The following is a 13251-nucleotide window of genomic DNA, read 5'->3' as shown; positions in this document are numbered from 1 at the left end:
ATGCATGTATTTGCCTGTAAGGCTTTATCGACGGTAAATAGATTACAACTCTCATATGTAATATAAAATCTAATAAAAAGTTATGTTTTAAATCATAGGTCATGTATTTATAGTTAAAAAGACATTATATATATTAGAACACAATAATTAATTTATACTTATGATATGTGAGGCCCACTGTAATGCATATTAGGGGTGCACATTTAACCGGTAGAACCGTGGAACCGGACCGGAACCGACCAAACGGTCCGGTTTGGTCCGGTTCTAGAGTGCACCGGTTCCGGTTCCTGTTCCAAAAATCCAAGAACCGGTGACAACGGTTCGGTTCTCGATTTGGAGGTATGTAGAACCGAACCGAACCGTGAACCGATCCGTAGAACCAAATCGTGGATCCGATCCGTAGAACCGAACCGTGGAACCGAACCATGGAACCAAACCGATGTATTTTAGCATACCTTATAATTATTTTCTTTAGAATAATTATTTTCGTAAATATATTTTTACACATCTTATACAATATCTAAACCATTCATCAAATGGACCACAACATGGATGGACATGGGCTTGTAATTGGGCTGGATTATAAAAAGCTCAGAACCATGGAACCGATTTGGAACCAAACCGATTTTAACGGTTCGGTTCCGGTTCGGTTCTAGGGTGCCAACGGTCCAATTCCGGTTCCGAATTTCCTAGAACCATTAGGAACAGTTCGGTTCCGGTTTCACCCCAGAACCGGACCAAACCGAACCGTGTGCACCCCTAATGCACATGGTATATCTAACCTATCCATCACGTACTTTCCTTAATGCTCTAATGTAGCCTTAACAAACAACTTGTCTATCATGAAATGAACCACATGAAGGAAGGATGGATGTCAATCAATAAAAACTTCTATATTACATATGGGCCTTACTGCTTGCCCGCATGCTTTAATGCCCTAAAAAATCAAGTCTTTTTTATATGATTTTTGCATATTTTGAAAGGTTCACCATCTAAGTTCTATAATGAATACTTACTTGGGGTGCACACAGGTCAGTTTGATCCGGTTTTGGGGTGCAACCGGAACCGAAACGTTCCCAATGGTTCTAAGATATTCGGAATCGGAATCAGACCATTAGCACCCTAGAACTGAACCAGAACTGGACCGTTAAAACCGGTTCGGTTCCGGATAGGTTCTACGGTTCTAGGCTTTTTATGATCCAGCCCAATTACATCTTTTATTTTATAATTTAACCTATGTTCATTCATGTTGTTATCCATTTGACGAATGGTTTAGATAATGTATAAGATGTGCAAAATTACATTTATAGAAACAATCAAATAATGCATTGTAAACCATAAATCATGAGTCAAATATGGAAACAATCAAAGGGTTCTTGGTTTGGTTCCAAGTTTGGTTCACAGTTCGGTTCCGTGGTTCGGTTCCACGGTTCGGTTCTATGGATCGGTTCACGGTTCGGTTCAGTTCTACATACCCTAAAATTGAGAACCGAACTGATGTAATCGGTTCTTTGATTTTTGGAACCGAACTGGAACCAGTGCACTCTAGAACCGGATCAAACCGGACCGTTTGGTCGGTTCCAATCCAGTTCCACGGTCCTACCGATTCGATGTGCACCCCTACTTCATTCACCGTGAACACTTTAGAAATTAGCCAAGCATACAGTCTATTTACCTATGAATATATTACCAAATAAAAGCGAAATAAGTTGTAAACTGATTACACTCGAATTCTTTTCGGGTGTAACGTGTTGACAACTGCAAAAAATTTACGGGCATCCATACGACCCCTAAGATACACACGGTACGAAATCTTTGCTGACAACCGCCGATCTCCCAATAAACCCCAAAATACAAAACCCTAAAACGAGAAAATCCGAAGAAGAATCAAATCATGAGTCGAGGAACTGGAGCTGGATACGATCGCCACATCACAATCTTCTCCCCAGAAGGTCGCCTCTATCAAGTTGGTAAGAATCTCTGCTTCTCCCTGTTTTTTTTTTTTTTTTCCCCTTTACAGATCCGAAAATGGCACAGAATCTCATAATCTAGGGTTTCCCTTTGCGTTTTTTTTTTTTTCCTTTCCCACCTCACTGGAGGGTGAAAATATGTGATTTTTGGTGGGTTTTTGTTGAAATCAACAGAGTATGCGTTCAAGGCAGTGAAAGCGTCCGGGATCACATCGATCGGCGTCAGAGGAAAGGACTCCGTCTGTGTCGTCACGCAAAAGAAAGTCCCGGTGAGTATGATTTTTCTGCATCCTGGCTGTTCATCTGGTGGGACCCATCATGATTGGGCATTGCCCGGAAATCTCCTCCCATTTGATAAACTTGATTTTTTCTGCTCAACTCTCAGGCCACCAATCGGACTCAATATTGTTCAATGGATGAGAATTTCAGGATGAATTACACCAGATGAATGGTCTCGATCACAAAAAAAGGCCATTTCATCTGTAAAACCTCTTTGATCTCTGATTTGAGTTTTGGCATCTGATTTTACCTGATTTGATTTTCGGCATCGAAACAATCTGATGTAGGACAAGCTTTTGGACCAAACAAGCGTCACTCATCTTTTTCCCATTACAAAGTTTCTTGGTTTGCTGGCGACTGGGATGACAGGTTTTGCTTTTTAAGATTTTTGTTTTTCCCTATGTAAAATTGTGGATTAATTTCACTTATGAATGCTTCACTTCCATGAATCACTTACTATGACGCAGTATACGATTAAAAGTGATACGATTTCCAAACCAAGCATATGAAGACTGATCTGTAAGTAGTGGACAAGTGCAATGTCAAAATCAAGACTCAATCAACGGTTCGACTAATGAATACTGGGAAAGGGACCCTTTACATTGAACTTTGTAGGGACCCACTGTTGTTTTCTTCTAGCTGGGAGGCCTAACTTTGTGCTTGGATGCCCCATTAGTGCAAAAATAATTCATATCCACTCATTAGGTGGACTATACCATAGACATAAATAATACAAGTGTGGTCCACTCGATAAGTGGATATGCTTGAATTTTGCAAAAATGATCCTCGTGATGGGGCAAACCTATTGGATGGAGTGGATTTCTTACACACACAAGGTTGGTATTTCACTTTCTAAAAACATGGACATAAATAGAGCTGGGCATCGGACCGAGTCGAATCGGATTTGGCCCAACTCGACCAGGTCCGAGTTCTGTGTGGCCTGACCCGAACTCGGTCAGATCCGGGACCGAGTCTGAGTCATCTGACTCAATCCGATCCGTTGTAACGTTAGACTGACCCGAACTGACTCCGACTCGGTCAAAAAAGCTGAGTCGGATCTGATTGGCTACTGTTCGGATTAAGTTCTTTTTTAAAAAAAATATAATCACCGTTAAAATTTTGTAGAGCCCACTATAATGTTTATTTTTCCATCCAATCTATCAATAACGTAACAACTACATGCATGTAGAGGAAAAACAACTTTCATATTGATCTGAAACTTCCGTGACCCTTAAAAGAGTTTCAACGGTAGATGTTCAACCCCCATTACTTTTTGAAGTGTAGTCCATTTGATCTTTAGATCTGTCTTATTTTTCGGCTCAAGCCTTAATACGAGCTTGCCAAATGGATGGACGGTTTGGATATAACACATACCTCATGATGGGACCCACATAATTTGCTAACATCAATATGCAAATACACTGCTGGTGCACGGTACACCTGCCAAACTTCAGGACGTCTCGTCACGTCAACGGGTATGCAGATTTCATGCAGAAGCCTTCCACATGAAGTTACCGCACTTAAAGTTAGGTGGGGCACACCATGATGTTTGCGAGAAATCCACACCTTCCATCAGTTTTGTGAGATCATTTCAGGACTTGAGACTAAAACTGAATAGGATCCAGGACTCAAGTGGGCCGCAATAAAGGAAAATGTTTAGGGAAATTCTTGCCATTGAAACGTTCCTGGCATCTATGGTGATGTTTCATGCCATCTTTTCCGTTTATAACGTCGTTCCTATTGGGTTGAAATGAAAACACAAATACTAGCATGATTCAAAGCTTCTGTGGCCACACGAATATTTCAACTGTAGACGTTCAATCCTCTCATTTTTGGCCCACCTGAATATTTAATCCAGATCAGTTTTTGGCTTGTGTCCAAGAATGAGCTCACAAAACAGATGGATGGAGTAGATTTCTCAAAAAAATCACTATAGGCCCACCTAAGTTACAAGTGTAGGAACTCGTTGCGAAAGACTTTCGCACGACAAGCTCTACACCCGCTACTACACAGCGGAAACGGATTGGCTATTCCCCCTGGTTGGTGGTTGGTGACCTGCGGGCCCCACCATGATATATGCATTTCATCAATTCCGTTCATCTATTTTTATAGATTATTTTATGGTATTACAAAAAAAATGAGATATATCCCAATCTCAAGTGGACCACATTATAGGAAACAGTGTTTAATGAACGTCAACCATTAAAGACTTTTTGGGGCCATAAAAGTATTAGATCAAGCTGATCTTTGTTTTTCCCCTTCACTTGGATCTTTATGACCTAATCAACAGATTGGATGTCAAATAAACATTACAATGGTCCTTAGGAGGATTTAAATGATGGATATCCAATCACTATTGTTTTCCTGTGGTGTGGTCCACCTGAGATGTATATCCCTCTCATTTTTGGGATAAAACCTAAAATCATATTTAAAAATAGATGAACGGAATGGATGAAATACATACATCATGGTGGGGCCCACAGATCACCGACTTCCAGCCATGCGGCTAGTGTCAGGTGGAGTAGCCAATCCGTTCGGACCGTTCCCCTCCCTGGCTTCTAGAAAAAGCTTTATAAATGCCCGTCTGTAGCTATCATGTAGCTAGCCAGCTGCTCTAGTACGTGTCGTGCAAAGACAGCACGAACGCTCCTCGAGCTCTGAGCTGTGAGAACGGTTCAAAGGAGATCAACGTTGCATGGGCCCCACTGTGATGTATTTATTATATCTACCCCGTTCATCTATTTTTAGAGATCATTTTGCAACATTATCCAAAAAAATAAATCATATCTAAAGATCATCTGGACCACACCATAAATATTGGCGGAGATAATGATTTTCACCGTTAAAAAATTTATAGGGCCCACCATAACATTTATTTTACATCCAATCTGTTCGTAAGGTCACAAGTACCTGATTGAAAAGGAAAAATAAATTTGATAAGATCACACATACCTGAATGAAGGGGAAAAACAAATTTGATATTGATCCAAAAATTCTATGACGCTGAAAAAGGTTTCAATGGTAAATGTTCAATCCCTCACTGCTTTCCGTAGTGTGGTCCACCTAATCGTTAGATCCATCTTATTTTTTGTCTCAAGCCTTAATACGGTATTGCTAAATGGATGGACGGTTTAGATATAACACATACCTCGTAATAAGACCCATGGAACTTATTAACATTACACCAGCCAATCCGCTTCCCTGGGTCTGCCTGTGAAGACGACGATAAAGCTGCAGCTTTATCCCGATGCCTGCTATTTTTCAAGAGACAGGGAGAGACCACACATAAGGAGAGATGGAAATACTATTTTTCAATGTATTGCTAGCCTTCTCCTTGCCTTCTTCTTCAAGAGATAGGGAGAGAGATTCTTCTTCAACAAACAGGGAGAGACGTATAAAGAGAGACGGATATAGAGAGATAGAGAGAGATAGAGCGATAGAGTTGGGCGGGATTTTTTGGCGCCGAATGTAAAGATTAGACGGTAAAAGTAAAAAAGATTATATATATATATATATACACGGTCCGGATCGGGTCGGTCCGAATCGGATCCAATCGGATCGGGTTCCGGATCGGGGCGGTTCGGAATCGGGCCTATCCGAATTCGATCCGAAAATAGTTCGGATTTGAATTACACTACCCGATTCTGACCGATCCTGACCATCGGTTCTGTTCGAATCAGGTCAGATCGGGTCTGATCGGGCCTGATCCACCGGTTCGGGTACAAAATGCACAGCTCTAGACATAAAGCAGCCACAAATCCGTCGGGGGGAGGGGGTCTAAATGGCTGCACAGTTATGGCTATTATGGTGCGCTTTTTCTTCAGGGCTCTCCTGCATGTGGCCCTCTTTAATGGGCTGATGCTATCATTCTCCTCCCCAATACATGAATGGAAACCACTTCCTTTCTGCACTTTTGTTCAGGTGCACATTTTATTAGTTATAATGACGAGACAATCAAATTCACAATCAATGTTAATTATCAGAGCAGAAAAAAACACAAATAGGGATTTGTTTATTGATGTTTTTGTTCAAAAAATTGTGAGCTGACAAGTTCAATATAAGGCTTAGTTGATTGATGAGTTTTCTGAGAGCGAGTTGTCTTTCTTTTAGAGTGTTTCTATTTGTTCGCTATCTTTGTATTATGAGCTGTAAAAAAAAGAAAGGAAAAAGAGGCATGGTGAAATTTCTCCTTATTTTTATTTTTCAGCTGATGCAAGGTCATTGGTCCAGCAAGCACGGAAAGAAGCAGCTGATTTTCGCTTCAAATGGGGATATGAGATGCCCGTGAATGTATTGGCTAAGTGGTAAGGGAATTTTATCTCTTCTATCAATTTCCAGTGCAAAGATATTTTTAGATTTTTAATTTTTATTTATTTTTGTATGTTTTTGAAATCTTGTTGCTGGCTTTGAATGAAGATTACTTGATCACGTGTCTATTTACCCACCAGTTGGGTTGAAGTGCCAAGCATTCTGTGAACAATCAAATATTTCTTTCATCTAATGTTCAGTTTCATACTACACCAATAGTAGCATTATGTATGGCACAAAAGAAACACTGAAAAATCATACTCATTGGATAACTGATGTCTGACTAACGATGAGGTCCTATAGTCCTTTTTCTGCTGAAGAACCTTGCTTGTACCTCTTCTCCCTATATTATATGTATATATGACTCTGAAAGCTGACATAGACCCAAAGTATCATCTATCATGTGCTCTTATCTCCATGGATATTTTCCTCCTAAAGTCACCTATTAATATTGAGGGAGTCCTCTACAATTTCTGGGCTAAGAAAGCGTCATGAATATTACCTCGAAATATTACTGAAACTTCATTTTAGAGTACTTGGGAATTGGGATATTAGAGTCTAGAATAGGGCTGTAAACGGGTTGGATATTGTGTTATGTGATATTCGTATCCAACTTGGACCTCCAATATCTGTATCTGACCCATATCTGATTTCCCTAGATAATCTCCGACTCTGTGTCTATATCTGACAGATGGTTGGGTAATTAGATACCCAATTTATTATCACCAGCGTCCAGCGCCATAAAAAATGTAACAAAAGAATTTCAATCGATGATATGAGACGTTCGAGATGTGTGGGACCATGCATGCCATGTGATGCAGGGACATGTGATGACCTAATCTTATGTGTATGTATTATCAGGTTAAAGAATGTTCAAATAAATACACAAATCAACTAACCATTTCTAATCAAAGGGATTAGATAAATTTCAACACAAAGATGAGGTCATTCCGTCAGAATCATACCCCTTAGCATAAAATTGCGTAAACAGTAAAAAGGGAGGACCTAGGGATATGAGGATATCCCAGATTTAGCATAAGTCAGGCTACAGTCAAGTTTGGATTTGATTCTACTGACTAACCATCCTTCTTTTCCGTTCAAACTAGAAATGGGATATCCAGAGAGAAACGAAAGGGGTGAAAAATGAAGGGTTCGAAATGAAGAAAGTACCTGTCCTTTTGTCGTGAAAAGAAAAGAAAGAGGATGATTCTTACTTTTTCTTGCACCTCGAAGATCTAGAAAGAAGGAAACCTGAAATCAGGGTGGAATCCTCAACACCCAAGGGCCAATCCTGAAACTTTAATATCTTGAATAAAGAGGAAGAAAAGAGACGAATTTCTATTCATTCAATAATAATGAAAATAGGGTTTTTCACAACGTATATATAAGATATGTAAAAAGTAAAAGTGCAATAAAGCCTCTGAAAACAAGAAAAATAATAAAATAAGACGAAAAGTTGAAGAAAGTGCAATAAAACTCTTGAAACAAGAAAAAAGAACAAAAACGCATAAAACTAAAAACACCCGTATGGTGGGGTGTGAAATCCAACCCATGAATCTATGGTCAGGTACGGTCATGTCACTCCTGCACTTGTAGCGTGTCAGAAAATGGGTCCGATGGATCCAACATTCATCCACATCAACTCCTCCGATCCAGTGCTCTGTTAGTGATGCCTCCTCCTCTGGTACACTCTAAAGGGTGCACCACTGATGTCCGCATCACTATGTATTTGAAATCCAATTCGTGCATCTAGGTGCCACCCCATAATCACAGTACATCCCAAGAATGATCCTAATCCAAGACTTGGGTTGGGCACATCACATGAAGCTATGCATAATCATGCCTAAAGCAATTTCCACATTGTTTCCTTCTACATGGCCCATTTGTGTTGTGGATGGGTTGGAGACTTGGATGGCTCTCCATGCATCAAGGCAGGCCCCATGCTGCTGGATCATATGGTGTGGCAATTACCATATGTTCTTACAATAAATCAACCCTGATTTCACATAACATCTTAAATCCTTCCCATTCCACAATTACTAATTTGGCACTCAGGCATAGACAATGATTAATACAAGGGAACTAGAAATTGTACATGTGGCTGTGCATTAACCCAAGTTAAACTGACTAAATTGTGTAACCCACCGTCTCTAAGTCACTATCTGAAAATCACATTGGTCAAGAAATCCTAACCTTTGATTCGTGAACACTTGTTGGTTAAAATAGGGCCATTGGATTTTTTTCATTTTAACCATCCAATAGATGTCCAGCAATCATATATTAATATTTAATCATTTAGGTAAATTATGAAAATCCTCGGGTGATCGGGTAAGATATGGTCATGGTAATGTCTGTATCCAACCCGTTTAGAATTCAGGTAAACGGGTAAAATTTCTTAATCGGATAAAAAAAAACCCATATCTGTATCCGATTTCCTTGGGTCAGAAAATGTCTGGTTATTGGGTAAATGGTGCCAGCCCTGATCTGGAAGGTGAAAATTCTCAGCTTATGGATGACTTCCTCACATATTTGCTTAGTGATTATTTATGTTACTGTTATTAGTGTTATTATCAGCGCATGGATGACTAAGATGGTTTGGTCATGTGGATTGGAGACCAAGAACTGCGTCGGTTAGGAGTCATTTGGTTCAAGTTGAAGGCTCTAAAGGGCAAGGGGAAGGCCCAAAAGGACATGGGTAGAGGTACTAAGAAAGACTTGATGACCTATGGTATAACTGAATACTGCCCATGATAGAGTGGAATGGCAGAAAAGGATTCATCTAGCTGACCCCAGTTAGTTGGGATAAGGCTTAGATGATGACGATGGTTATTAGTGTTATCTGAAAATCTTCAGTTCCTAAATTTGGTTTAGGTTTTCTGCAAGTGATCAACTGCATGTTTTTATGCTTTCTATCTTGCTCCTGCTTGTAATTTAGAACTTGCCATGTGCCATGAGTGCTGATGTTGCATTTGTCTTGTGAATTTTAAAAGCAGTTGTGTATCCAGCATGCTGATATCCTTCAATGCATGCACAGGATTGCCGACAAATCGCAGATCTATACTCAACATGCCTATATGAGACCTCTTGGAGTTGGTCCGTACTGACCCTTTCTTTCAAAGCTTTTTAATTTTAATTTAATTTTATTTTTTTAAGTTCAAGGATGCACAGAAATTCTGATTCAGTAGCTGAAATCATTTTCAGTTTTTCTTTTGGCTTTTTCCTGATGTTTCGTTGCTTCCCTTTCCCTTTTCAATTATGAAGCTGCTATGGTTTTGGGTATTGATGAAGAAAATGGTCCTCAGCTATTCAAGTGTGACCCAGCGGGCCATTATTTTGGTCATAAGGTATTCGAAGATTGTTGGCTGAGTCATTCATTTCTCGCAAAAGTCATTCTTTTAGAATGTCCATATCCATGCCTTAGCACTGAGAATACCGCTAAAGCTGTATGTATTGGCTCATTTCAGGCTACAAGTGCCGGACTGAAAGAACAAGAAGCGATCAACTTCTTGGAGAAAAAAATGAAGAATGATCCTGCGTTCTCCTATGAGGAGACGGTGCAGGTAAATGTCTCTTTTAAATGAATTTTAGCATGTTTGTTTTTTTTCATCTCAGAGAAAGAAAGGCCCGCCCATCTTTTAATGGTATGGTTTTTCTTTTTAAAAAAAAAGGAAAAATGAAAAAAAGAAAGGCTGGTTCCAGTGTGCATCCTGTACCATTTAGTTAGTGGCCTAACCCTCTTAACTGATGAGGTAGCAAATTTGTCAATCAATCTGAGGTGACCAGCTGATGGGTCACTTCCTGATGGATTGGATTGGATTGCAATGAACACTCTACTGGTGTGATATTTGGGCAGCCTACAGATCGGATAGTTATGCCTACAAGAGGTTGTCTGCTAATTGGACGCTCTGGATCCATTGTCAAAGTTCATCAATCAGTGGTTTGTAGAGTTTATTCCACATGCTAAATGGCATGCTGCACACTGGCAAAGAAAAAAAATAATCCTTCCAGAGTTGCACTATGGACACAGGTAAGAAATAGTGCTAATGTGTTTGCTCTCTCAAGTTCCTGTTTGAATGGGGGTAGGGCTGAAAGTTGGGTGGGTTCAACCTGACTGACCCGACATTGGGTTGGGCTCAGGCAGGATGCATCAAGTTTGATCTCGGGCTTGGGCCATACAAACACCAACCTGATAAAACTTGGGTCGGGCTTGGGATGAGGTCTCGGGTTGCCCGACCCAACCCAACCCAACCCAACCCAAACCTGATCAATATATAAGTTACTAATAAATTATAATTGCGTGTGGATCGTCTGTGTTGAAGGTATAAGAAATTCTAGTGCTGTTGGGTCTCATTGGTCCACTTCATATCCAAGGACTCGTGCTAAGAAGATATGCCGGATTTCTCTCTTCCAAATAGATTGCGTGCTACGCCACACAACTTTTTAAGGAGTAGTAGTCCTATATTTTAGCTTGTTTGTTTAGAAAAAAGTGAAGTTCTTTACCATAAATAACTACATATATAATTAATAAAATCATATATACAAAAAATAAGGCGTGTATTGAAATAAAATATACTAATGTAATAATGAAAATATTAGCATGTATTCACCTGACCAACCCAACCAACCTGACTGAGCCCGCTTGGGTTGGGCTTGGGTTGAGAATTCCCAACCCGAGGTTGGGTTGGGTTGGGTTAGGGTTGAGGTATAGGAACCTTGGGTTGGGCTAGGGTTGAGCACCAACCCGACCCAACCCGCCCAACTTTCAGCTCTAGATGGGGGTGGCTCTGATTGAATTCGATTGGATTGTCCCTATCTGTTCCATTTCAACTGGGAAATGAAATGGAAGGAATTTGAGAGTGGCGCCACTTTAATGCCTTCCACACACCTGTGTTGGATTGTTTAGAGAATTCGAAGTCAATTTGCTTTTGGATAAACAGTCTGAAAAAAAATATATTGTTTATTCCATTATACATGTTTTCCATTTGAATGTCTGATACCACTGCATTTCTTTTGTTTTTCAGACTGCAATATCTGCCCTGCAATCGGTTCTACAAGAAGATTTCAAGGCCACTGAAATTGAGGTATTGATCTTCTCTTTCATATCCTTCTAACCAAATAGCCAACCCCAAATATCTGGAAAAACATTACAATGATGACCGCGATGATGATCCTTTTAAGTATGGGGATTCACTCCATTGGTACCAGTACCCACCATATAGGGGACAGATGTGGGGCCCAGTGATGTGTGCATGGAATTCCATCATGTGTCACTTCGAAAATCCCAAGCCTCCAAAGATTAGCCCAATCCAAAACTTCAGTGGGCCATAGCACATCGAACATGTTGAGTGGGAACAACCACTGCTTATTAGAGTGGGGGACATACCACGTTGTATATATATAGAATCCAATCTGTTCAGATTCTTCACCCAGGCTAGATGAAGGGCCATGCCAAAAATCTGGCCATTTTGTGACTCAGGTGTCCCCCAGTGAAATTCAAGGGTAGGCATTCCCACTTAGCTTGTTTTTCTTTGCTGTAGTCCACTGCAAGTTTGCATCGGGCTGAGCATTGGGCCTTAGGGCTTTTTGGAAGTTACTCATCTGATGGATGAGTTGGATGGTGTGAATACATCATGTGGGCTTCACATCTGGTCTGTCTCACTGCAAGGTTTTGATGGTGCCAGAGCACCCACTGGAGCACACCCATTTAATCATATAAAATATTTCAAGCTTGAGATCAATCCACTTGTGCTAGAACCATTTGTTTGGTTTCAGTCAAAACCAATGAGCGAAAAGGTTACTGGGCATAATTGGTTTAGTTCTCAAGCATAATCGAGTTGGCTTTGGTGAGTGTTGATTCGATTTGACTTTAATAATAATAATTATTATTATTATCCCAAAAAAAGTTATTATTATTATTATTATTATTAAGAAGGTTGAACTCATCAAACGTAGATTCCTGTATTTGTACTGATCTTTTTGCTTAGTACATTGAGCAATGTACTGATAATCCTCTTGAATGTGGGTGTGATTCCATAGGTGGGAGTCGTGAGGGCAGATAATCCAGTTTTCAGGGTGCTTTTGACGGAGGAGATTGACGAGCACTTGACCGCCATAAGCGAGCGTGACTGAGTAAATGTTTAGCGACTGTTGCACACTATTCTGGTTTCAGTAGACGTTTGATGTCCTTTCCAATTCCATTCAAAACTGGTGATTGTTTCTTGTAGTAGAAATGATCAAACATGTGCCAATACCGCCGTAACTGTCTTTTCTGTTTACATTAAATCATGGGATGGTGTTACGAAAAGCAAAATCCCTTTTCTTTCTCCCAGACGTTCTTCCATGTATCTCTTGCTGTCCTAAATGCCATCCCAAAACCCATCATCACCACGCCACTTGTGGATACACATGACAGTGATGCATGAGGTCCATATGGTGGGCCCTACAATGTGGTGAAAGTTGTGCCAGTTGGATATCGATACTGTTGGATCCACGAACTCATCGCCCACCATGGCCCACATGGCAAGATGTTCTGATTATTCAATCCGTCCATATTCTTGTTACTATCATAAATGAGCTATTATCCCATAATCATGATGCAGTGATGATCATATAGCCTTTAATTGTTAAGAGTTGAATGTGAGCCATTGAAGATGGCTTTTTCCTTGTTCTAAATTCATCTACAGGCAGTGATGTT

The 13251-nt window shown here is 40.2% G+C and overlaps 1 protein-coding gene across 1 annotated transcript; it reads left to right on the top strand.

The window, feature by feature from the left end:
* The first annotated feature begins 1756 nt into the window (after nucleotides 1-1756).
* Nucleotides 1757-12885, top strand: LOC131251742 (proteasome subunit alpha type-6). The gene is made up of 9 exons (XM_058252662.1): nucleotides 1757-1970; nucleotides 2145-2239; nucleotides 2537-2618; nucleotides 6457-6553; nucleotides 9592-9650; nucleotides 9819-9901; nucleotides 10022-10117; nucleotides 11579-11638; nucleotides 12594-12885. Exons 1-9 carry the CDS (start codon nucleotides 1895-1897, stop codon nucleotides 12684-12686), a joined length of 741 nt encoding a protein of 246 aa, XP_058108645.1. The 5' UTR covers nucleotides 1757-1894; the 3' UTR covers nucleotides 12687-12885.
* Nucleotides 12886-13251: the final 366 nt, after the last annotated feature.

This window comes from Magnolia sinica, chromosome 7, assembly GCF_029962835.1.
Source record: "Magnolia sinica isolate HGM2019 chromosome 7, MsV1, whole genome shotgun sequence".
NCBI classification, from domain to species: domain Eukaryota; kingdom Viridiplantae; phylum Streptophyta; class Magnoliopsida; order Magnoliales; family Magnoliaceae; genus Magnolia; species Magnolia sinica.
This window is presented reverse-complemented; position numbering and strand designations above follow the sequence as displayed.